Raw genomic sequence first — 25,932 nt, forward strand, 5'->3', positions numbered from 1 at the left:
GGGCCCTGCACACCCGCTGCGTACACCTCCGACAGCAAGGCGATGGACTGGATGGTCTTCCCCAAACCCATCTCATCCGCCAGGATGCAGTTCTGCCTGCAGGAACACAGCACGGCAACCAGCCAGTTACTCAGGAAATCAGCCAATCAACAGGCCAGTTACTCAGCCCGTCATCCAATCAGCCAATCAGCCGGCCAGTTACTCAGCCAATCAGCCAATCAGCCAGTCAATTACTCAGCCAATCAGTCAATCAACCAGCCAGTTACTCAGCCTGTCGGCCAATCAACCAGCCAGTTACTCAGCCAATCAACCAGCCAGTAATTCAGCCAATCAGCCGATCAGCCGGCCAGTTACTCAGCCAATCAGCCAGTCAGTTACTCAGCCAGTCAGCCAATCAGCCAGCCAGTTACTCAGCCAGTCAGCCAATCAGCCAGCCAGTTACTCAGCCATTCATCCAATCAACCAGCCAGTACCTGTTGTACCAGTTGAAGAGCAGCCAGTTGACGCCCTCCAGCTGGTACTCTCTGAGCGTGTTCCCGTTCAGGTACTCGCGAGTTTCCTCCAGCTTCTTCCAGGAACTTGCAGGTGGGCGGGGCTTTAGGAATGACAGCAGATGGGGGGGGTGTGGTTAGGCATGACTGACAGCACACACACAAGCCCCAAATCCCCGGTCACCGTGCCAACGCAGACTCCCGCACTCACCGTCCTCTTCAGCCGTGCCGGCCGGCCCTCGATCTTCCGGAACTCCTCCACCTTCCCGTCGTCCACGTCCTCCCGAAGCTCCCAGGTGGCGTCTTCGTACGGCAGGGAGCACCACTTCACCAGGTAGTACACTACAGGCTGGAGAGAGCAACCACTTCACTAGGAAGTACACTACAGGCTGGAGAGAGCAACCACTTCACCAGGAAGTACACTACAGGCTGGAGAGAGCAACCACTTCACCAGGTAGTACACTACAGGCTAGAGAGAGCAACCACTTCACCAGGTAGTACACTACAGGCTAGAGAGAGCAACCACTTCACCAGGTAGTACACTACAGGCTAGAGAGAGCAACCACTTCACCAGGTAGTACACTACAGGCTGGAGAGAGCAACCAATTCACCAGGTAGTACACTACAGGCTGGAGAGAGCAACCACTTCACCAGGTAGTACACTACAGGCTGGAGAGAGCAACCACTTCACCAGGTAGTACACTACAGGCTAGAGAGAGCAACCACTTCACCAGGTAGTACACTACAGGCTGGGGAAAGCAACCACTTCACTAGGAAGAACACTACAGGCTGGAGAGAGCAACCACTTCACCAGGTAGTACACTACAGGCTGGAGAGAGCAACCACTTCACCGGGAAGTACACTACAGGCTAGAGAGAGCAACCACTTCACCAGGTAGTACACTACAGGCTGGAGAGAGCACCAATTCACCAGGTAGTACACTACAGGCTGGGGAAAGCAACCACTTCACCAGGAAGTACACTACAGGCTAGAGAGAGCAACCACTTCACCAGGTAGTACACTACAGGCTGGGGAAAGCAACCACTTCACCAGGAAGTACACTACAGGCTGGAAAGAGCAACCACTTCACCAGGAAGTACACTACAGGCTGGAGAGAGCAACCACTTCACCAGGAAGTACACTACAGGCTGGAGAGAGCAACCACATCACCAGGTAGTACACTACAGGCTGGAGAAAGCAACCACTTCACCAGGAAGTACACTACAGGCTAGAGAGAGCAACCACTTCACCAGGTAGTACACTACAGGCTGGGGAAAGCAACTACTTCACCAGGAAGTACACTACAGGCTGGAGAGAGCAACCACTTCACCAGGAAGTACACTACAGGCTGGAGAGAGCAACCACTTCACCAGGAAGTACACTACAGGCTGGAGAGAGCAACCACTTCACCAGGTAGTACACTACAGGCTGGAGAGAGCAACCACTTCACCAGGTAGTACACTACAGGCTAGAGAGAGCAACCACTTCACCAGGTAGTACACTACAGGCTGGAGAGAGCAACCACTTCACCAGATAGTACACTACAGGCTAGAGAGAGCAACCACTTCACTAGGAAGTACACTACAGGCTGGAGAGAGCAACCACTTCACCAGGAAGTACACTACAGGCTAGAGAGAGCAACCACTTCACCAGAAAGTACACTACAGGCTAGAGAGAGCAACCACTTCACCAGGTAGTACACTACAGGCTGGAGAGAGCAACCACTTCACCAGGTAGTACACTACAGGCTGGAGAGAGCAACCACTTCACCAGGAAGTACACTACAGGCTGGAGAGAGCAACCACTTCACCAGGAAGTACACTACAGGCTGGAGAGAGCAACCACTTCACCAGGAAGTACACTACAGGCTGGAGAGAGCAACCACTTCACCAGGTAGTACACTACAGGCTGGAGAGAGCAACCACTTCACCAGGTAGTACACTACAGGCTGGAGAGAGCAACCACTTCACCAGGAAGTACACTACAGGCTGGAGAGAGCAACCACTTCACCAGGTAGTACACTACAGGCTGGAGAGAGCAACCACTTCACCAGGTAGTACACTACAGGCTGGAGAGAGCAACCACTTCACTAGGAAGTCCACTACAGGCTGGAGAGAGCAACCACTTCACCAGGTAGTACACTACAGGCTGGAGAGAGCAACCACTTCACCAGGTAGTACACTACAGGCTGGAGAGAGCAACTACTTCACCAGGTAGTACACTACAGGCTGGAGAGAGCAACTACTTCACCAGGAAGTACACTACAGGCTGGAGAGAGCAACTATTTCACCAGGTAGTACACTACAGGCTGGAGAGAGCAACTACTTCACCGGGAAGTACACTACAGGCTGGAGAGAGCAACCACTTCACCAGGAAGTACACTACAGGCAGGAGAGAGCACCACGCGTGCGCGCACACACACACACTCAGTCACTCCCACACACACACACTGGGCGCACACACACACCACGCATGCGCGCATATACACACACACACACACACACTGCTTCCCTCACCTCTCCATTGTCCTTGTCCACACTGTGAGACTCGTCCAGGATGCGGTCCACCTCCACATAGTCTGGGTTAAAGGGCTCCTCATCCTGGGAGAGGGAGAGAGAGAGAAGCCTGTCAGCACTGGTCCCTCAGCAGCTGTCTAATGAACACACACATCTGGCACAAAAAGACTTCTCCATTTAAACACACACACACACACACACACACACACACACACACACACACACACACACACACACACACACACACACAGCGGTTTGGTACCTCCTGAAAGATGTTCCTCATCTGGGCTTTCTTGGTCTTAAAGCGCTTGAGCTTCTGGTGAATTCTTTTATCCCTTTCCAACTGCTCCAAACTGGCCCACTCACAGTGCATATACGAGCTGAGAGAGAGATACAGGGGTTACACGCACATCCACACACTCAACAGCGAATATATGAGCGCTGAGAGAGAGAGAGAGAGAGAGGGTTTCTCACACACAGACACACACACACACACACACTTACTAGTTCTTGTATTTGACAAAGAACTCCTCCACATTCACATATTGTCCAGGAGAGATCTGCCGAGAGAAAGAGAACAAGAGAGAGACTCAACATGAAACGTAAAGAAATGTACTGTAATGCCACCACCCAAACCCGTTACACACACACACACACACACACACACAGGTATACCATGCACTGGGATGGCAGGTTTGACATCTGCAAAGTTACGCATTAGCCGGACACGCCCAATAATTTCACAGCACCAAAGATTCATTCTGTTACCAACAGAAATGTCCAGAACAGTCACAGACGACATAGCACCCAAACCTGCACACCCACACACAAGCACTCAAGCACACGCATGCCAGTCTGCACACGCATGTGAATCTGCACACTCACCTCTTTCTTGCTAATTCTCAAGGACAGGACTTTGTCCACTATAGCAGCGTCTTCCTCGCTGGGATTCTCCTGTTTGAGAGACAAACACAGCAGAATTAAACACACACACACACACACCTGCGCACACACCCACACACATAGGATTCTGCCCCTATTCCAGTCCACAGCCCCTCCCCCCCCACCCCCGAAGCTGTACCCCAGCAGCCCCCATTATGCCGCTGCACGCTCACCACAAAGAACTGCATGCTGGGAAGCCCGTCCGCGTCCACCCCAGAGAGGTCCTGCTGCAGCTGCTGGCCCAGGGACTGGCTCGGCCCCACGGCCGCCGCCCCCGCCCCCGCCATCGAGGTCACGTCCACTTCCTCTTCCTGCTCGTCCTCGTCGTCCGTGATCTTTATGTCCAGGTCCTCGGTGTACTTCTTCCTCTTCACCTGCCGGTTGGAGCGCCTCTTCTGGCGGGAGGATTGAATTACAGCGTTAAGTGGAGTCGCACAACCACTCTCATATCTGACCATGCGAAGTCGCAGAGTGTGCTCCTGGTGACTAACTGGGTTCTTCACCAACACTTCCTGGCGGGCAAAGCCTTTATTTTTTTATTTATCTTTTTACTGCATACAGTGCGGGACAAACATTTTCCACAAACCACTTGTATGACCACGTATGGACGTACTAAATGCACTGTGTAAACAAAAACGTCTTCCGAAGATATACCAAAATATTCATATCTACTGATAGGTCATCACAATTCAGAGAGACAATTTCAGGTTTTAGAGCTTGTGTTCGATTAGCCTGGTCCATAAACTTGGGAGTGAAAAGTGAGAGTGCTTTAGGACCCAGGTGAGTTTGGGTGGAGCGCAGAGAGAATTTATTTTTGGGGGGGTGTTGCCAGGTTAGTTTGGGGATACCTGCAACATGTCTTCCTCCAGTGTATTTGGGGAGGCGGGGGGGCTGAGCTCCCCCTCTGAGTGATCCGACGAACCCGCCCTCTTTCTCTTCTTCACTCCAACCAGAGTGATCGTACTGAGAGAGAGATAACGAAAGAGAGAGAGAAAGGGAGAGAGTTAAATAAACTCCACAAACAAGCAGCCACAGCCTCAACCGTTTCAGAAAGACTGTTTGCTAATGATAATTATCACCTGTTTGCTAACAATAAAGTACCCCCTGCTAGCCAATCATCACGCATAACCTATTGCCTACCGGTGATGTGTCCTTTCATCTCTAAAAAATATTACACTGCCAGCTGGCTAATGACACCCTAGCACTTGGTACACACAGGCACAAACACGCACAGACACAAACGCACACAGACACACCACAAACGCACACAGACACACGCATATTCACAGACACACACACACACGTATAGACACACGCAGACACACAGACACACACACACACGCAGAGACACACACAGCAAGGAGGGACTCACTTTGTCTTCATCTTGCTTTTGCTCTTGCTTCCGCTGGCTCCTCCCCCTCCGACTCCGCCTCCTCCGCTGGCCCCGCCCCCCGCCACCCCAGCCCCTGCCTTGGCCTTCCCTTTCTTCTCCCCTCCCCCAGCGCCACCCTTGCCCCCAGCGGAGGGGCTCTTCTTCTTGGCCCCGCCCCCTCCGCCCTTCTTCTTGCCCCCGGGGGCGGAGCCGGGGGCGGCCCCGCCCAGCTCGGCCGAGGCCAGCCCGGCGGCGGCGGCGGCGGCGCCGGCGGGAAGCTCGTCCTGGTTGAGCACGCGTGGGATGTTCCGCTCGCCGCGGGCCTTGGCGCGCGCGATGGCCTCCGCCACGATGCGATTGGCCTTCTCCTGCTTGCACAGGGTCTCCACCCGCCGCAGGGGCTCCTGGGACTTGGGCGAGCGAGACGCCGCGCTCGAGGCCGAGGTGGTGGTGGTGATGGCCGAGGAGCCGGCCACTGAGGTGTTAATGACCTTCACCACGGAGACAGCGCCCCCTGCTGAGGAGGACCCAGCCTACGGAACACATAGACACGGGAGGGTTACACACAGGGGCGAGAGAGTGTGTGCGCTGGCGCATGCGTGTGTGTGTGTGGTGTGAGACTGTGGTGTGTGTGTGTGTGTGTGTGTGTGGTGTGAGACTGTGGTGTGTGTGTGTGTGTGTGTGTGGTGTGAGACTGTGGTGTGTGTGTGTGGTGAGAGACTGTGGTGTGTGTGTGTGTGTGTGTGTGTGTGTGTGTGTGTGAGTGAGTACCTGGGGCTGCTGCAGCAGTAGTTTGAGAGGCACAGCCAGCCGCTGGCCACCTTGCCCCTGCGTGATCTGCAGCACCTGTGGGCTGCCACCAGGGCCAGCTCCAGAGACCAGCTGAAACTGTGGCGAGAAGGACAAGCAAATCAAACGGCTGCAGTTCATCATCCCTCCCCACAAACTGCCGCATACCTTGGTAAAAGCCCAAACTGAACCACCCTGTAAGGAATCTTATCTTAAATTAAATTACATTCTGTTGATAAACGTACTCTATAAATAGCAAAACATGGGGGGGGGGGGGGGTCCTTAGGCTCTTAACATTGGATCTGTGTGACAGGCTCCTCCTCCTCACCATGACAGCCTGTGTATTAGGCCCCTCCTCCTCACCAAGAAACCCCTCCTACCTCAGCTCCAAGCCAACCATAGCCAACTACAAACCTCTGTAGGCTATGGTGGCTACTTTTAGACATACTGTATATTTAAAGTTTGCCAATTAATTTTGTGCAAATGATGCCATTGCAACGATTTTTCTCCCAGCCGGTAACGCCCCTAGCTGCCTACTTATCCCAGCTGGTTGGCTTTGGGGGACGCCCTGCAGCTCTGTGATTTAGCCCACACTCCCCCCCCAACCCTTTGCCTCAGCTCTGTGGATTTTTGGCCCCCTCCTCCGCCTCTTACCTTGGCCCCCTGGGCGTTGGGCTGCTGCTGCACCTGCAGCTGGATGGTGAGCACTTTGGGCTGGGCTCCAGCCTGCCCTGCCCGGGCCTGCGTCAGGGCTGCCAGCTGCCCCCCCTGCAGGACCAGCTTCCCCGGGAGGGACCCCAGCACCAGCCGGGGCTGCTGCCCCGCCCCCACCGTGGCCCCGCCCATGGCCACACCCTGTCCCGCCTGGGTCGGCTGCTGCAGCACCAGAGTGATCCTCTTCGCCTCGCCCTGTCGAGAGAGGAAGCACGACATCACACTTGTAGTATGTACAATACACACATGGTACACATACACTATAAACGCAATATACGCACACGCATGCAATACACACATGGTACACATACACTACAAACGCAATACACACACACACACACACAATACAACCAATATACACACAGCACACAATACACATGTAGTACACACACTACAAACGCAATATACACACACGCGTACAATACACACATGGTACACACACACTACAAATATAATACACACACATACACACAATATACACACAGCACACAATACACACGTAGTACGCATACACTACAAACGCAATACACACACACACAATACAACCAATATAAACACAGCACACAATACACACGTAGTACACATGCACTACAAACGGCATTCACACACACACACACACACACACACACACACACACACAATACAACCAATATACACACAGCATACAATACACACGTAGCACATATGCACTACAAACGCAATATACACACTCACACAATAAAACCAATAAACACCACCACACAGGAAGAAATAACCAGGTTAATCTGAATTTGCTTGTCAAAATATGATATGTAATTTCAGAAAAAAGTTTTTACTGGTTTCATTTTTAAAAATTGTAAATTTGACAGCTTATCAGTCTAGACAGACTGAGAAATTGTCAAATTTATGACGTTTAAACATGAAACTAGCACAGACCTTTTTTATAGCCTATATAGAGAATAACCTGTATTGATAAATCTGGGCATGGAATTGAAGAGGTAATTCAGTAAATAGCAATTCAAGTTTTCAAGGGAGGGGGGTACGTACATGCTAACACTTGGTAATTCAATTAATCTAAAGCACCGCATTTTTATTATTTGTATACACTGTGAAACTGTGCTTCGCTGATTTTTCAGGACAATTACGCAGTCAGAAGCCACACATGCACACGAAAACAGTACACACATTACATAATCACAATACACCATATGCGCAACACACCACACACACTCAATACCCACCATACACTGCATATCATACAAAAACAATGCATTACACAGGTACAATACAAACATACTGCACACATGCAACACCGTAAGTGTGCACGTGTAAATAGATTGTTTACATTAGACTACAGAACCGCACACACACACGCATGCACGCACGCACAGACACACATGCACGCACAGACACGCACGTGCACACACACGTGTGCGCGCATATACACACACACACACACACACACACACACACTCTCCACCTCCATGCATGTCTGCACTCACCTGCTGTGGCATGGTAGTCAGGGTGACTCCTTGTGGCCGGACTCCAGTGGACTGCGACTGCACCTGCGCTTGGGTCTGCAGCTGCACCTGCTGCATCTGCTGCGTTTGAGTCTGCAGCTGCACCTGCTGCACCTGCTGCACCTGCTGCGTTTGAGTCTGCAGCTGCACCTGCTGCACCTGCTGCTGCGTTTGGGTTTGCAGCTGCACCTGCTGTGTTTGGGTTTGCAGCTGCAGCTGCGGCTGCGCTTGTGTCTGCAGCTGCACCTGCTGCACCTGCTGCTGCGTATGGGTTTGCAGCTGCAGCTGCGGCTGCATTTGAGTCTGCAGCTGCACCTGCTGCACCTGTTGCTGCGTCTGGGTCTGCAGCTGCACCTGCTGCACCTGTGTTTGCGTCTGCAGCTGCACCTGCTGCTGCGCTTGCGGCTGCAGCTGCACCTGCGTCTGGGTCTGCAGCTGCGTTTGGGGCATGGACGTCAGCAGCACCTGCTTGAGCGGCCCGTTCGGGGACTGCACCAGCCGCTGCACACCCGTGCCCACCTTCACCTGGCCCTGCGCCGACGGCGTCGCATTTAAAACTGTCCCGCCGGAAACGATGGACATCCCGGGCCTCAGAGGGGTTCCGGTCAGCACGCGGGCGATGGTGAGCTTCCCTGCCGGGGAGCCCCCGGCTCCGCCCCCGGCCATGCCCTGCAGCACCTGGGCCTGGCCCTGGGGCCCCTTCAGGATGACGATCTTGGGGGCGCCCTGCTGGGCCTGGGACGTTGTCAGGGGCGAGCTCAGCAGGACGGTCGTAGGTGCCGCACTGCTGACCACCGGGATGGCCCCCTGCGTGGTCACGGCCGAGTGCATCGTCACCGGCAGGGCGGAGGCCATCGACACCTGCACCTGTTGCGGGACGGGGGGCGGGGGCGGGGCCGGGGCCGGGGCGGGCATGGGATCCACCTGGCCCAGCGCCAGCTTGAGGGCCTCCTCCACGGGGTCGGAGGAGCCCTGCGAAAAGGACTCGGGCAGGGCATCCAGGTTAAAGAGTGGCGTGTCATCCAGCAGGTCCATGATGGGGTCCGCCATGGCTCTTTCACAGGCCACGCCCACTCCTTAGCTACCCAATCACAGAGGCAGGATCACACAGAACGCGCCAGGAGCACTAAGTTCCACAGACAAAACGCCCAGAGCGAGGTCAGAATTTACTCAAGGCAACCGCACTAGGCTCTGAGCTGCACTACCCAGCCTGTCGAGTCGGCCAATCAGATCAATGCAGCTTCTTCATTGAAAGAGAATTATTTCAATCCTTTTTAGACTGCCAGTGACAGACTTCCCTCTCGATTCGGTTTCCCACCAGTATTGGAAGCAAGACAGAGAGATGTAGGGGCCACTCCTCCTGAATCTTCCTCCTCCTCCTCCTCCACCTGTGGCTCCCTGCCTCGGTTCTCCTCTCTTTCTCAAGGTCTGGAATCTTTCTCTTCAGATGAGGTGAAAGGCGAGATGCCCATCGGCCAGATCACTGACTGACGGCCTTTTCCTACACACGAGAGAGACCAAGTCCCATTAACAGAGCGCACAGACACGCACACACACAGGCACACACGTGTGTACATGAGTACAATTTATCATTTTTATCTGCATGCATACATTGTGCACATGAATCTGTGAACACTTCTTAAAAATACTATAACACCATACTCAAATACACTAGCATTAAATCAAAGGATAGAGAAGATTAATAAAGTATATACATAAAGGCAGACTTCACATTATACTGACACTGAACTGAGAGAGGGGGTTAATACAGCAAGTACACACTGACTGACTGGATAGTACAGGGCAGTACATTGACACGACACTAACTTCGTGAAATACTCCGAATAACGTTACCGACGATTAGTACAGTATGGCTATACACTGACTGTACACTAGCGCATTAACCCAACCTTTACTACGAGAACACCGAATACCCCAAGTTAACAGACGACTGGACCGCCAAAAAACCTAAATAATAATAGTGAATCCTGAACTTGCTGTAGAGTTAGCGTCGTAACAACCGCCAAGGTCGCCGGGCTCTGCCCGGCATCATAGCGCGTTAACAGTGTAATAAGTCGTGGGGTTACCTCGGTCGTAATGCGAAAAGATACCACCGAGGAAGTTCGATAACATTTCTAATGTGCAACTACTCAATCTTATATGCACAAAAGCAGCAGTGCCTAACCAGACCATTGCCAGCTACATAGCTACACATTTCAGACAATGTAGCCCATTATATCTACAGACTAACGTTACCCGGGAGGTATAATGTTAAATATTTGACAATACAAAAATGGTTAAATCTGTTCGTGAGCGCGATGAACGAAATGGAAACGTCGGTCTGGCAGGTAGGTAGTCAGCTACCCAAATAACTGAGATTAGTACTGGGATGTAGCTAGCTATCATTGGCTAGTTGTACTGTGCTTGCTAACCCTACAAAATGTGAGTTGCTTGCTTGTTAGCTAGCTAGCCAACGTAAGCTAAAATCCCGATGAATTATATCATACCTAAAAGTAAACCATTCAAAGTTATAATTATCTTGAAAATTGTAATTACTAAATAAGTTCATAGATTCTCCATCATTACCAGCGTACCGCTACCACTGACTCTCTTTCAATCATAGCCATCCAACAACAAACCGAACCAAACCAAAGAAGCAACGTGCTACAATAACCATAGCCAGGCTACGTACATACTCTGGTAAGGCCGCAAAGCGTTTTCGGTTGAACCGTGGCTATTTTTCTGCGTAATTACCCGCTTAAAACGTTATTACCCGGTGCCCCGACTTTCTCCATTATATATTCGGGGTGCTAAATTTACCTTTGCTTCGACACACATGGCTTTCTCCGTCTCACAACACTGTACGATACAGGAAACGGCCAGTGCAGAGCAGGAACTAACTTTCCTGCCAACACAGACGTCGAAAAGTGTCCTTCACGAGCTCCTCTGCAGCGCTGTGACTGGTCCATAATTTTTGCGGCCGGAGAAATGCAACGGTGCCATTGGTTTACAGCAACGTCAGTCACAATAGTTGCATGAGCGGGAGGGCGGGAGAAAAGAGATGGAGCTCGGCCGCTGTTGCAGTTCGGTTGAGACAGCAACAAACGCGGCCTAGCAGCGAATATGGGGAAAATTAAAGCCTGCCACTCGGTTTTAGCGTTTACGCTGTCAATTTCAAAACAAACGCGAGTCCGCTATTGCAAGTGTGACGTGAATGGATTCGTGAAAAGTAAACAAACACCGTATTATCACACGCAGACAAAATAACACGTTCATTATAATCGATTATAAGGAAATAATTATGTATAATACATAAATCAGACAATATTAAAGTGAGAAAGTGAACAACTATGTAGGCATCGTTGAGAGCTAACGAACGAGTTGGCTAACCAATAGGGGTGTTGCAGTTTGAAAAACCCGGCGAACTAACTTATTAGCATTAGATAAGATTTCATAATTAGATATTATTGCATGAGTCACACTATACGCAATATAGTATTTATAGTTCGTAAGGCTTGATTATGGAAGATGATGCTGAGATTGTCATCCAATCATGTTCATCCCCTTGAAAATATAAAGTTAATAGATTCAGCAAATTTACACAGCCAGATGGACAGTATTATATTTTCCTCCACTTGTAATGTAGACTTCTGTCACCCAGAATTATGATGACAACAAACTAAATTATGTATAAATCTGATACTGGTTTGGAACACATATCTTTAATTCTTTCAACGATTGGAAAAGCAGTGTATATGTGTGCTCTCTTTTGTCCAGTGGGAGTTAATTCACTCCTAGGAGAAAGGTTAGATGGGATGTTTCTCAAACTGATAAGGCCAGGGCTAGCAAGGTTCTACATTTCTTTGACTTTTTTAAAATTTCACCATCAGAATCCTTGCGCCTGTTGTGGTCAGGTGGAGGTCGTTGTCAGAGAACTTCCCCCGAAACTCCTGTGGCTCAGCCATGGGCCACCAGTGTGGAAGCACTGCAGTCAACAGCCCAGTTCAGCTGTGTTTTCCGATCCTTTTCTCACTCCGACTCGTCCACCAAACCCATCCTCTGACATGGCTCCGGCCAATTTCTCCAGTGCCGGAGCCTGTGGCTCCTGAATGGAGTTCCACAGACCCGAACCCACTGAACTGTATGCAGTTCACTGCCTGAACCCCATACTGATTAAGGACACGGTGCCAGCAAGGACTACAGGGGGTCACTGGAACTCCAGATCCCAGAATGCACAGCACTTTCACCACAGTGACACAAAGACCAAAACACTGCAGCCAGAACGAAAGCTTACGTGAATAAAAGCAATCTTTATTCATAAAGAGAAAAAGTTCACAGTAAGAGTTCAGTCCATCAAATATGTAGATCAGTGGTACACACAAAGGTAGTGGAAAAGACTGAAAAAATGGTGTGTCTGTGTGTGTGTGCATGGGTGTGGGTGTGTATATGTGCTTGTCGATTCTGTCACAGATGTAACTCCTCACTCCTCTACTTCACAATATCATCCCTCCACCCATGACTTCCACTCTCTGAGAGAGAGAGAGAGAGAGAGAGAGAGTTAGTTATATAGTGTTAGCACAATTCAACATGCATATATGCAAGCAGAAGAAGGACTGCCTGGTGCATGCTCACCTGAGCAGGTTCTATGAAGGCCAGCCAATCAGAGGAGTGCGTGGGTAGCAGCCCCATTGACTGGCACTTGTAGATAGCCAATGCTGAGCCCAGGAGGTTGCCAACGAGATAGACCAGTCCCTGAAGCCACTGCTGGCTGGAGCTTTCCAGCAGTTTAAAGGCTGAGAGAGAGAGAGAGATACACAGACAGACAGACAGACAGACAGACAGAGAGAATGAGGTCAGGAGCATGCTCAGTACCTCAATGTTTTGCCTTGTACTATTCAAAGCCATCCTGTACTACCCAGTTTATCCCTGTCCTGCATTTGAAGGAAAAAAGGTGTTCATACAGAATCACTCAAGGGTTTTATTAATTAAGAACACAAATTAACCTAAAAATATTTTTCACTTTCATGCCCTAACCGAATCCTAATTGGGATGCCAGCAATCCACTGTGCTGTCCAACACTACCCTCTGCTAAGCACACCTATTCATTTCTCACAAAATCCTTCCACTTAGAAGTGTCTTCTTTTCTTTTTTTTCACACCGAGCCAGTTTGTGTCTACTGTCTAACACACTGATTTGTTCACTGCACAGGCCGCATACTGAAGCCTTCTATTGTTGTTTATTGTTTTTTTAAATAAATAATAATGTTTCAAAAAGTCTGAAAGGATCATTATGAGCTGAAATGCTTGATCACAGACTTCTGCGTGGGACCTGAAGTCTCGTACAGAAGTGAGAGAAAGAAAAAAAGATTTAAGATATACTTTATTGAACCTCGTGGGGTAATTTGTCCTCTACATTTGACGCATCCTTAGTGAGCAGTGGGCAGCCGCAGTGGGCAGCCACAGTGCAGCGCCCGGGGACTAACTCCAGTTCTGAGGCAAGTGCCTTGGTCAAGGGCACCTGCAGGAGCACACCTAATATGCATGTCTTTGAGTGTGGGAGAAAACCGGAGTAACCGGAGTACCCGGAGTAAACCCACGCGAACACGGGGAGAACATGCAAACTCTCCACAGAAAGGCCCCAAGCCGAGATTCAAACTCACAACCTTCTTGCTGAGGCGACAGTGCTAACCACTATGCAACCATGTCCATTTGTTGCGTAGAGTTTCCGCCAATTTGTCTGCTATAAAACATGCTTCATGTTTTTTCTCTAGACATATCTGCTGCAAGGTACCAAAAGAACTGGTGAGACTTCTGCAGTTGCCCTGTCATTGAAAGTACAGGTAATTCATATTTATTTTGCTGGTAATCAATGGAGCACTGTTCACAGTGTGATACGTGTGCAAGCAGTTCCCTCTACTGGTGAAATGTGTGCACACACATTATTTATTTTTTGTGTGTATAAAAGGTAGCATTAGGATCAGCATCACTGAATTTTAAAGAAAAATGTATCTCCTTCTGTGAAATGCACTTGCTGTTGCTCATAAGTACTGTAGCAGTAACATTCACCAAATAGAGTTTAACTTGCTTTCATAAGTTTCAAACCTAACATTTTTCAAATTGACGAAGCCAATCTTCTTATTTGGCATTCGAAGACATTTCCTATCAAGCCTTTCATCAACATCTCAGAGGCCACAGACAGACTTTGCAATGAACAGTGGGAGCTTGATGCCAAGAGAAATAAAAATGCTAAGCTTTTAATAAAAACGCTAAAAACTCAAATCTTTAGAACAACTGTCTTGTACAAATTTGAAAAATGTGACTGTATGAAACTGGGGTGAAACAAAGTACCTGCTGGTAAATATGCATAAATGTATAATCACACACAACGGTTTAAAATATGTTTTGTATGAAGGAGATAACGCATGCGTCATATGAGGGCATAATGTGTGTGTATAAGGTGCGCTGTAGAAATGTACAATATAATATGTATATGTTTAATGTACGTGTTGTACACAAGTACAATCATGTATATGTATATGTGTAGTGTGCGTGTGTGTGTGTGTGTGTGTGCGTGTATTGTAGAACTGTGCATTGTGGGGACACTCACTGGCAGACATGGACATCAGGGCCTGGATGGGCCTCCAGGCCATCATACACACCATCATAATGGGGAAGATGGAGATGGTGTTACCAGACATGTACATGATGAACAGGTTCATGGGGATCTGCTTCAGTGGACCCAGAGCTACATCCCAACACCTCTGAGAAAGAGAGAGAGAGCAAGAGAGAAAGAGGGGAGGGGAGGGGAGGGGAGAGAAAGAGAGAAGGGGAGTGAGAAAGAGGAAGGGAAGAGAAAGAGTTACGGTTGTCTTTCTTATTTACTGTTTTCATGTTATTTTTCTCCCCTGTTATTGACAGTGAGCCAGTGTGGGGTTCGGTGGGGGTAGGGTTTTGTGTGTGTGTGTGTGTATGAGAGTCAGTGTAGGGTTCAGTGGGGGTAGGTTTAAGTGTGGGGTGTAGTGGGGGTAGGGTTGTGTATGAACAGGCCTCACCTTCTCAACGAGGTTCCTGTCGGTCTCCTGCACACTGGTGTCTGGGACCGGCTTGTCTGAATATCCAACAGGGTAGAGAACGTCACCCTGGTTACTCTGTCTGTCTCCTCGAGTCCTGCAGGACAGGGTGGGACAGTCTGACACACCAGAGTTACAGCTCTCTGTGCAGGACAGTCTAACACACCAGAGTTACAGCTCTCTGTGCAGGACAGTCTAACACACCAGCGTTACAGCTCTCTGTGTGGGACAGTCTAACACACCAGTGTTACAGCTCTGTGTGTTTGGGACAGTCGAACGCACCAGCGTTACAGCTCTGTGTGTGGGACAGTCAGACTAGACCAGGCTTGTCAGTACCTGGTGCTGCCCAGACTCAACTCTAGAGCCCACTTCATCCTCCGGGCCCCGCCCCCTCTCGAGGACAGCGCGCCTGTGCACTGTCCCCCCGGTGACGTCATAGTAGCTGCACAGTGCCCGTATCGGTTGGTCAGAAGTCCGATATTTTCTACGGAATGGAAGAAAAAATAACGTCAAATGTTTGGTAACGAACGAGTCCAATATACAGTATCTGAAATGTACTATCTTTTTGAACAGACATGCTGTGTTAACCATCCACTGTTGTAATGATTTGGACTAAGCAGAGCAATACTTATACATTTTCCAGTTACATTTTTCAGTTTCAGACTCGGAACACACCGTCATTCTTTTTCATGTCATAGGATTAAAAAGTATATATTTGCAATTACTAGCATGCTGATTTCTGATTGCCACGACTGGGCCAAACTATTCAAACAAACTTGCAAACTATCTAAAGTTTAATTTAAAAGAAGACTGTATCTTAATCTCTTTTAGACAGATAATAAATACCGTCAGCAGACAGTTAGCAAATGCTAGATTTCTGGCTTTATTGCTACAATGCGTGCGCAGGTTAAGCTAAAGGCTATGCTTGCTTTCAAACTGTAAACTCCCGTTACCTTGGATCACAACTCCTCTTAACGAACCACACGCACCATGCAAGAATGTTGTTAATCAACCTGAGCGGTTACTAACTGACTAATATATAAGTCTATATACAGGTATATATTTGTACTTCGTTCTTATTGTCAAAGCTAAAAAATGACGCACTAACCTCTTCTGTTTATTTCGGCGAGATGACGCACCGATGGTCACGTGTGTCATATCTTTCGCGATTCAAACGTCGCTCGAATTATACGTCATCCACAGTGTAGGCATTTCTTTTTACACCTGCTTTCGTCCAAAATGCGTCCCTCGCGGAGTCTACGCTGCTCCGATTGGATAGAGTCTGACACGCTCTCAGACTCTAACCAATCGGAGCAGCGTATTATATTGTGTATCATAGAAATGTCTCAAAACAGGACATACACTACATTTACAAAAATATGTGGACACCCCTTCTAATGAGTGGTTTCAGCTATTTCAGCCCAATCAACTGCAAGTGTTGTTATTGTGATGTGGAAATGTCTAGGAGTAACAACAGTAGCCACAAAGCGGTAGGCCACACAAGTTCACAGAACAGGACTACCAAGTGCTGGAGCATATAGCATGTAAAAATCATATGTCCTCGATTGCAACACTCACTACAGAGTTCCAAACTCCCTCGAAACAATGTCAGCACAAAAAATGTTCATCAAGAGCTTCATGAAATAGGTTTCCATGATCAAACAGCAGCACACATGCCTAAGATCACCATGCACAATGCCAAGTGTCGGCTGGAGTGATGTAGACTACACCGCCATTGGATTCTGGAGCAGTGGAAACGCGTTCTCTGGACTGATGAATCACGCTTCACTATCTGGCAGTCTAACAGAGGAATCTGGGTTAGGGGAGGACGAGTAATGTTAGGGGCTGTTTTTCATGGTCTGGGCTTGGCTCCTTAGTTCCAGGTAGGTAGAGAATAATTCAGTTAATATATGCACATTTATTGAATAACAACCCAATTACAAACATTTTCAAACAATTACAAGATTACTCGTATAATACTCATAACACAAAAAGATGAGTATTACAAGAGTAATCTTCTTAGACACAACTTTCCTCGAAATAGCCTATTTTGACTTTTTTAATTACAATTCAATTAATTACTGGAAGTCTATCCAATCATTTTGTAAAGTGGGAGGTGGAGGAGTGGGAGAGAAGTGGAGGGGTAATTAAATTAAGTAAAATCTTATCTACCTTAAGTTTTTTTGGAATGCAATTGGTTCAAAGATGGATTGAATTACTTTAAACCAATTTTTTATTTGTTTTTCAATTAGACGGTTTCTTAATGACATAAAATACCCTGCATGCTTTCTCTTAGTTCATTCACTGTAAAGAATGAACATAAAATACATTCGGAAATTTAAACCTAAATAATTGTTGTGTGTGCCAATTGATAACTGTGAGCTAATTCCCTGAGCTCTTGTTTTTTTTTATTTAAAACTTTTTACTGTTTACCATCAGGACCCTGGTCTGACAGCATTGCTCTAGCCAATCCAGGGTCTGTCGTTACCTCTGTACAGCAGGTAACAGAAAAAACCATGCCCACCGGCACAGGGCAGGCATTTAATTTCTTTACAGTACAGTGTTGGACCAGGGACTGGTGATTGGTCTAACAGAGTAGCTCTCTTTTACATTACGTCTTTCTCTCTCTCTCCGTTTCTCTCTCTCTCTCTTTCTCTACCTGCTGGCGGGTTGTCCCTGGTGGGCGCGAGCGTGCGTGGCTAACGTGCGGTGGCAGGGCTGCGGGAGGGCACGCGGAAGCCAAATTCTCCATCTGTCGCCGGAAACAGAGGCTGCCTTCTTTCCCCCGGTGCGCCGCTCGTTTTGTTCGTGATATCGCATCCGCGGTGCATCTGCCAGTCCCCGCGGCGGAGTGAGCTATATTTACAAACAGCAGTCGAGCCCGCCAGCACGACGCTCGCAGTGAGACGCCGCGCTAGCACTACGCGGCTCGCGGGAAATCGTCGCTCTTAATAACCTCCGAATAAGAAATCATCGGCAGAAGATATGACATACACTATGATACTGAGCCAATTTTATTCAGAGGAGAAATTTGTGCGTTATCCCGAACGCAGGAAACTTCTTTTACTCTCCACTACAGGAGGATGTGGTTTTGGATTTGGTGATGTGTTATGCATAACTGGATAACTAGACTGCTTATAACCTTATAGCTAACCGCTGCGCTTATTTAAACAGCTTACAACTTCCCTATACTCTTTAAAATACATTGTATCCCCATACTTACCCAAACCCTGTGATATTATTTCCCTTGTTAAAACTTGAACAGAAGTGTTTGAGAAGGAATGAAGCTTCTGGAGCCAGGCCCTGCTGTTCTGGGGTGATTTTGTATTGCATTTGTTCATCGTGACGAATTGAATTCATTACCATCCAGAAAAATGCATGAAGAAAATAATTAGGCCGACCACGACGCCGTAAATAAGAATGCTGATTAACTGGGTGTACGAGAATGACTTTCATTAATGATATGATCGCAATGGGACTTTTATAGATATCCATTTATTCTGACTTTCAGTTCACATCATGAAAAATGCACAAAACAGGCAAACGTGAAGCTGAATTATACAAAATCAAATCATATATGAATATATTTATGAATATATTTTAATTTAGAACACTTTAAATATTGTCATTTTTAAGCAATGCAGTTGGACAAGAACAGACTAGAACAAATATAAAAACAGCAAATATAAACATTAATTTAGATTTTTATATTTGGAATATATATATTTTTATTTTCTATATATGGAACACGAAAGATAATACAAGTAAAACAGCACGTGTCACAAAGTCATTTTTTTTTAATGTCCGAAATTACCGCTGATGTTCACTGCATGACTGACAGGATCCATTCAGCGATCACTAAATTAATAATTCATATCTGGTTATTCCCAGGTGTGCAATAGATTTTTAGTTAAAAAAAAAAAATCCTTTTGTATTTAGTGCATATTTATACAAGCTACTTTGCATTTTCATTAATTATTTAAATATACGGAACTCATTTTGTTTGGCCATGTAACACTAGAAGCTGAAGCTTCAGAAATTCATGCTGTTGGAAATATACACATGATGTTTTATTGTCCTGTAAAGATGAGCGTGGTAGTTTCACAAATAACCACTGAATGTCACTATTTCTGTTTAAAAGATGAGACACCAGACCTGGCATGTAATTGGACCCAATCCAACGCATGAAATTCCAAGGAATACCTTGTCAAAGGCATAACCTTAAAAACACACACAAACACTAACATGAACACTCACATGTGGCCAAACTCACACATGCCATACTCACACATGCACTCACAAGCTCTCTCTCTCTCTCTCTCTCTCTCTCGCTCTCTTTCTCTCTTTCTATCTCTCTCTGCTAATGAGCAATGCCAATGCAGAGGCAGTGGCCACACACACAGATAAAACTACCAGATCACGGTCAGCCACAGTGGATACTGGTGTAATTCTCTCAAGATGAGCATCGATTACTTTGGGCTCTGCTCAGATAATGAAAGCTACATTTAGTGAAGTCAATATCTGTTTCGGTCTCTCTCTTGCGCTCTTTCTCTCTCTTTCTAGCTCTCTCTCTCACTCACTCTCTCCCGCTCTCTCTCTCTCTCTCTCTTTCTCGTTCTCTCGTTCTCTATAAGGGGAAGACCAGGAAGCCGGAGAAGGTGGAGTACTTCCATCCGCCCATCAGGTTCCCCCGCTCCAGCTTCAGGTAGGCCTTGTCCCCCCTCTCCATGGTTACCAGCCCCGCGTTGGTCGCCGCCTCCCGGGTCACGTCCTGGTCCCCGGCGAAGGCCGAGATCACCGGCCAACCGTTCAGCACCAGACTGACCTGAGATCAGTGAGAGAGAGAGCCGTTGAGCACCAGACTGACCTGAGATCAGTGAGAGAGCCGTTGAGCACCAGACTGACCTGAGATCAGTGAGAGAGAGCTGTTCAGCTCCAGACTGACCTGAGATCAGAGAGAGAGCCGTTCAGCCCCAGACTGACCTGAGATCAGAGACAGAGAGCTGTTCAGCACCAAACTGACCTGAGATCAGAGAGAGAGAGCCATTCAGCTCCAGACTGACCTGAGATCAGAGAGAGAGAGCCATTCAGCTCCAGACTGACCTGAGATCAGAGAGAGAGCCGTTCAGCCCCAGACTGACCTGAGATCAGAGACAGAGAGCTGTTCAGCTCCAGACTGACCTGAGATCAGAGAGAGAGAGCCATTCAGCTCCAGACTGACCTGAGATCAGAGAGAGAGCTGTTCAGCTCCAGTCTGACCTGAGATCAGAGAGAGAGCTGTTCAGCTCCAGTCTGACCTGAGATCAGAGAGAGAGCTGTTCAGCTCCAGACTGACCTGAGATCAGAGACAGAGAGCCATTCAGCTCCAGACTGACCTGAGATCAGAGAGAGAGCTGTTCAGCTCCAGTCTGACCTGAGATCAGAGAGAGAGCTGTTCAGCTCCAGACTGACCTGAGATCAGAGACAGAGAGCCGTTCAGCTCCAGACTGACCTGAGATCAGAGAGAGAGCCATTCAGCTCCAGACTGACCTGAGATCAGTGAGAGAGAGCCATTCAGCCCCAGCCTGACCTCAGATCACAGAGGACGGGTGGAGATTGATTTGACCAAGGGTTACCAGAATGTCTCGTTTCCTAATTATTTGTGCAGGTCCGGTCTGTGCTCCTGACTGGATAATGCAATCTCTGGTCTGAGTAATTGATGGAAGAACTTTACCGGTAGTTTGTAATGAATTTGCATGTGAATGACTCCCTGGTCATACAGGTATATGTGCGTGTGTGTGTGTCTCTCTCACCTGTATTGTTTGTCTGTTATATGCTTTGACCACATGGAAGTTGAAACTGTACACTCCTCTCCTCGGTGCGAGGAACACACTGCTCTCCTGATCAAAGTGATTTCCCACATTCACCAGGATCTGAGAAAGAGAGAGAGAGAGAGAGAGAGAGAGAGAGGTGGGGGATAGAGAGATAGAGAGAGAGAGGGGTGGGGAGAGAGAGAGCGAGAGAGAGAGAGAGGTGAGGGGAGAGAGAGACAGAGAGAAAAAGAGAGGTGGGGAGAGAGATAGAGAGGGATGGGGAGAGAGAGAGTGGGAGAGGGAGAGAGGTGGAGAGAGAGAGAGAGAGGGAGAGAGAGCGAGAGAGAGGTGGAGGGAGAGAGAGAGTGGGAGAGGGAGAAAGAAAGAGAAAGAATTTCTAATAAATGGCCTACAATTTGCTAATAAAACCGGATCAACCAAAAAGTTAACTAGATAAAATCAGCATTCCATTCAAAATCTTATTCTATTCATAAATTCATATTCTATTTCAAATCACATTTTTAAAAACATGAAATAAGTTGTTGAATATAAGAGGGGAGTGAATGAATCAGCCAGTAATAAAGCAAACTGACAAAACCACAACCTGCACGAGATCTACAGTGGTGTAATGAAAAATTATGCAATAAATTATGCAATAAAGACATTTTTTTTTTATTCAGCCACTGTATATACTCCTAAGACCCAGCAACACACTGTCATGCTCTTTAAAAGTGTTACACACCATAGTGCACTATACACTAATGCATAAGGCACCGTCACACGACCCTGCGGCCTACTTTGACCGCGTACGTTTTTTTCGTATTCGGAAAGCTGACCTGGTCGAAGTAGATGATCATGGTGCGGTTGCTCATGTCCGTGGGCTCGTGATTGGTCTGCCGGGTGACGGAGAAGGCCACGCGGCCCGTCCCGGAGCGCACGGACATGCCCAGAGCGTTCCCCGTCGGCTCGGACGAGGGCGTGGAGTCGCACACCACCAGGCACTTCCCCTCCAGCACGATGGGCTCCGTGTCGTTCTGCCCCTCGGCCAGCAGGGGGCCCCAGAGGGCCAGCAGACCCAGCAGCAGGGCGGGGCCCCGAGGGAGGAGGGGCCTGAGGGCCAGCATACTGCGGGGAGCCGTGGCTGGGGTTGGGGTATGAGGGGGTGGCAGGTACAGTGGGTGTGTTTGAGGGCGTGGCAGGTACAGCAGGTGTGTTTGAGGGCGTGGCAGGTACAGCAGGTGTGTAAGAGGGTATGGCAGGGAGAGCAGGTGTATATAAGGGCGAGGCAAGTACAGCAGGTGTGTCTGAGGGTGTAGCAGGTAGATCAGGTGTATACGAGGGTGTAGCAGGTAGAGCAGGTGTGTAAGAAGGTGCAGCAGGAAGAGCAGGCGTGTAAGAGGGTGTAGCAGGTAGAGCCACCTGTGACCAGAAGGTGTAGAGGTCACATCTCAGTTAAGGACAGGTCTGGAGCTCACAGGGAGAGGCTGCTTGGACTCTTCCACACTGCATGTCATTCAAGAGCTGTATTATTCCAGAGTCTCTCTTTGTCCTTGGATCAGGGTGCTGGGAAATGGGTGCGTTGCTGTGACAGAGAGAGGATTGGGGGGTGGGTTCAGGGGGTGGAGGGGGCAGACAGAATTTGACGGTACAGTTCAACACCACCCCCACAGGCCATGAGGAAGCTTAATTAAACAATGACGAAGAACAAGGAGAAAAAGAGGAACGGTAACGCTTTGTAACAAGACAGAAATACAGGAAGGAACGAATATGTGGTCATGCTACAGAAAGATAGAGAGAGAGAGAGTGAGGTAGAGAGAGAGGAAATGAAGAGATGTGTGATAAACAAATAAAAATCTATTTTTAAAAGGCAAGCATACTTGATTCAGTAATCTTGGGAATAAGCTGTAGTTGTCAGAGAGAGAGAGCGAGAGAGAGAGAGAGTAACATGGGAGAGATAGAAAGAGAGAGAGAGAAGGAGAGTGGGAAGGAGAGAGTGGGAGAGATTGAGAGGACAGCCCAGGCCTGCTGAGAGGCCATCTGTCCTTCGAATGCTTGCTCTTTCTCTTCCCATGTTCCTGAAATGCTAATGCCACCCTCCTTTCTCCCTCTCACTCCCCCCTTCCCTCTCCCTCGCTCCTTTCTCTCCCTCACTCCACCCTTCCCTCTCTCTCTCACTCTCCGTGTGTCCCCCCCCCCATCCTCACAGAACTCTCGATGACCATTTCATTTTCTCACACCGCACAGCAAAATTTCCAGTGTTGATTCAACACTCACAGAGTACACACTGCATTAATCTAATTTGGACCACATGTGCTCTGTGAGAGTTGATTCAACACTGAACACTTGACTGTGTGGCTATTGCATTACCCTAATTTTAACTGGGCACTGGATTGTGCCATGCAATAAATCAGCGGTCTCCAACCCTGGTCCTGGAGAGCAACAGGCTGTGTTTTTTTTTTTTAGCTTCTCCACCCTAGCGCCCCGGAGGTGGAACAAACTCCCTGTTCCTCTACGAACCACTCCCCAGTTGCCCATCTTTTGCCATGGTCCGATGAGTCATCTCTTCAGACTACACCTGGACTAACTATCTATCACCATTCTGCAGGACACTCGCAATCTTGGATCATTTTTATCACTTAAATCCCCCTCTTTCATGCTACGCATGCACCTCCCGTGCCACTTTCCAGTTACATGTACCTCCAACCAGCACTTATATTGTACTTTGTATCATTATCTTGATATTGTAGCTTGTCATGCCTCCTAGTTGACTTGGCATAGGTTAGGTCAGAGAGTAATGTTCACTGTGTGAACTGGACTTAAAGCGTTCATGGCTATGAACAACTTACAAAATGAGTATTGTACCTGTATCGGACCTGTGTCTCGTTGTTGTTCCAATGACATTCGCTATGCACTTACTATACGTCGCTTTGGATAAAAGCGTCTGCCAAATAAATGTAATGTCATGTTTTCAGCATAAGATTACCACCCAATTCAGACCCACTTAACCAGGTGAGGTGAGCTTACAGTGTAATCGACTGCTCTGATTGATTATTGATCAGTTTAGTGCAGAGTGGCCACGAAAACCAGCCGACCCTGCGGGTCTCGTGGACGAAGGTTGGGGACCACCGTAATAAATCCCTCTCTGGCATCGTCCCATCGTTGTGAGAGATGTTCTTCTGCGTTTGGCCCTGTTCCACTAACCCCCAAAGCCCACACTGGTTCTCAAAGACAAACTTGTGAAACACTTTCCTGACTGAGAACATCATTATCTTTATCGTATTCGAAACACACAATATAGAAAACATAATCACATAATCACATCCGTTAACAAAATAGGAGAACATCATTATCTTTATCGTATTCAAAACCCACGATATAGAAAACAATCACATCCCTTAACAAAATAGGAGAACATCATTATCTTTATTGTATTCAAAACACATGATGTAGAAAACATAATCACAGCCATTGGCATAATCATAATAATTAATAATAATAAATAGCCCAAACATCCTAGACAAAATATAACAATATGCACATCACAAAGTCCATAAATGAGTGGTGTTAAGTGGTTTGTGTCTCCAAACGGGACACATCTGAGATGACTACTCACCCAACTCATCTACGCTTTGGATAAAAGCGCTATATAAATGCAGTCCATTTACCATTACCATTTACGCTCTTTAAAATGGTTTTAAAAGACATGTCTCACTCTGACAGACTCACCGTTTTACTCACTGGATTTCCCAGTTTTTTTCCCAGCTTCTTTGGAAGATCTCCCTGATCTACATCATCTTCATACCGGTCCCATTAACTAGCCATAAGATATGCGGCCGCATTAACTGGCCGCACAACCCTAATCCTCATTAATGACCCTCAGATCCACAGCCCCGTTGACCAGCTGCAAGGTCCAGAGTGCTGTTAGTAACAGAAAGACAGCCTCACCTGTGTTGGGGGAATGATGCTTCAGCAGGATAGAAGTGTGTCCTACGGCCTTGGAATGGGCTTGTGATGTTCCCTGCCTTCTCCCTCTCTCCTTCTGACCCTCCCTCCCTCCCTCTCTCTCTCTCTCTCTCCTTTTCTCATCCCCTCTCTCCTTCTGTCTCTCTCTCCCTCCCTGTGTCTTCTACCCTCCCTCCCTCCCTGCCTCCCTCGCTCTCTCATCCTCTCTCGGTTGAGTGAAGAGCTTTGCAGAACCCATACTGTTCCCCTCGATCCTTCCAAGAGTTCCGCTCAATTCGACCCCCTGCTCTTACCTCACACACACACACACACACACACACACACAACCATACACACTCACACACACACAACCATACACACTCATACACACACACATACACACACGCACACACACACACACACATACAACCATACACACTCATACACACACACACACACACACACACACAACCATACACACACATCTATCCTTCCAAGTGTTCCACTCAATCCGACCCCCTGCTCTTACCTCACACACACACACACACACACACACACACAACCATACACACTCATACACACACACTCACACACACACAACCATACACACTCATACACACACACTCACATCTATCCTTCCCAGAGTTCTGCTCAATCCGACCCCCTGTGCTTACCTTACGCACACACACTTTCATACACATTCACACACATTCACACACACACACACACACACAGGGTGTTTGGGAGCCAGTTCTGAACAATGTGTGGATTATAGTGAAGGTGGAAGTGCTCAGCCCATTCCCATC

The 25,932-nt window shown here is 48.1% G+C and overlaps 3 protein-coding genes across 5 annotated transcripts in view; all 3 read right to left on the minus strand.

Annotated features, from left to right (window-relative positions):
• Window positions 1-11,266, minus strand: part of chd8 (chromodomain helicase DNA binding protein 8) — a 29,705-nt gene extending 18,439 nt beyond the window's left edge. Inside the window, exons 1-14 of the mRNA XM_035429509.1 lie at window positions 11,144-11,266; window positions 8,306-9,824; window positions 6,765-7,019; window positions 6,093-6,209; window positions 5,322-5,854; window positions 4,798-4,912; window positions 4,123-4,344; window positions 3,893-3,961; window positions 3,512-3,567; window positions 3,270-3,387; window positions 3,008-3,091; window positions 703-840; window positions 474-595; window positions 1-96 (exon numbers count right to left, since the gene is read on the minus strand). The exon at window positions 1-96 is cut by the window's left edge and continues 148 nt beyond it. Coding sequence (XP_035285400.1) covers window positions 1-96; window positions 474-595; window positions 703-840; window positions 3,008-3,091; window positions 3,270-3,387; window positions 3,512-3,567; window positions 3,893-3,961; window positions 4,123-4,344; window positions 4,798-4,912; window positions 5,322-5,854; window positions 6,093-6,209; window positions 6,765-7,019; window positions 8,306-9,373 — 2,993 coding nt within the window. The 5' untranslated portion in view covers window positions 9,374-9,824; window positions 11,144-11,266. The remainder of the gene's footprint in view (window positions 97-473; window positions 596-702; window positions 841-3,007; window positions 3,092-3,269; window positions 3,388-3,511; window positions 3,568-3,892; window positions 3,962-4,122; window positions 4,345-4,797; window positions 4,913-5,321; window positions 5,855-6,092; window positions 6,210-6,764; window positions 7,020-8,305; window positions 9,825-11,143) is intronic.
• A 1,347-nt stretch (window positions 11,267-12,613) lies between these two features.
• Window positions 12,614-16,648, minus strand: LOC118234578 (ER membrane protein complex subunit 4). 2 transcript variants are annotated; one of them, XM_035431204.1, is made up of 6 exons: window positions 16,501-16,648; window positions 15,729-15,876; window positions 15,375-15,489; window positions 14,930-15,083; window positions 12,956-13,116; window positions 12,614-12,852 (listed from the first exon to the last, which is right to left on the minus strand). In XM_035431204.1, exons 2-6 carry the CDS (start codon window positions 15,827-15,829, stop codon window positions 12,817-12,819), a joined length of 567 nt encoding a protein of 188 aa, XP_035287095.1. In that variant the 5' UTR covers window positions 15,830-15,876; window positions 16,501-16,648; the 3' UTR covers window positions 12,614-12,816. The 2 variants fall into 2 exon arrangements, with proteins under 2 accessions (XP_035287095.1, XP_035287094.1); XM_035431203.1 differs by lacking the exon at window positions 16,501-16,648 and adding an exon at window positions 16,346-16,494.
• A 2,329-nt stretch (window positions 16,649-18,977) lies between these two features.
• On the minus strand, window positions 18,978-25,291 carry cbln12 (cerebellin 12). Of its 2 annotated transcripts, none has more exons than XM_035431201.1 (4): window positions 25,130-25,291; window positions 22,021-22,766; window positions 21,185-21,304; window positions 18,978-20,217 (listed from the first exon to the last, which is right to left on the minus strand). In XM_035431201.1, exons 2-4 carry the CDS (start codon window positions 22,306-22,308, stop codon window positions 20,020-20,022), a joined length of 606 nt encoding a protein of 201 aa, XP_035287092.1. In that variant the 5' UTR covers window positions 22,309-22,766; window positions 25,130-25,291; the 3' UTR covers window positions 18,978-20,019. The 2 variants fall into 2 exon arrangements, with proteins under 2 accessions (XP_035287092.1, XP_035287093.1); XM_035431202.1 differs by lacking the exon at window positions 25,130-25,291 and adding an exon at window positions 24,923-25,114.
• Between the last annotated feature and the right edge of the window lie 641 nt (window positions 25,292-25,932).

The sequence above is a fragment of the Anguilla anguilla genome, chromosome 8 (assembly GCF_013347855.1).
Source record: "Anguilla anguilla isolate fAngAng1 chromosome 8, fAngAng1.pri, whole genome shotgun sequence".
In the NCBI taxonomy this organism is placed as follows: Eukaryota; Metazoa; Chordata; class Actinopteri; order Anguilliformes; family Anguillidae; genus Anguilla; species Anguilla anguilla.

Coding starts and splice junctions, on each gene's coding strand:
- LOC118234578 (XM_035431204.1), bottom strand. CDS start 15,829: ATGACGTCACCGGGGGGACAGTGCACAGGCGCGCTGTCCTCGAGAGGG. Junction 15,084..15,374: donor ACAGGAACCTCGTTGAGAAG/GTGAGGCCTGTT, acceptor TCTCTTTCTCAG/AGGTGTTGGGATGTAGCTCT. Junction 12,853..12,955: donor CCTTCATAGAACCTGCTCAG/GTGAGCATGCAC, acceptor TCTCTCTCTCAG/AGAGTGGAAGTCATGGGTGG.
- cbln12 (XM_035431201.1), bottom strand. CDS start 22,308: ATGCTGGCCCTCAGGCCCCTCCTCCCTCGGGGCCCCGCCCTGCTGCTG. Junction 21,305..22,020: donor TGATCATCTACTTCGACCAG/GTCAGCTTTCCG, acceptor TCTCTTTCTCAG/ATCCTGGTGAATGTGGGAAA. Junction 20,218..21,184: donor ATAACAGACAAACAATACAG/GTGAGAGAGACA, acceptor CACTGATCTCAG/GTCAGTCTGGTGCTGAACGG.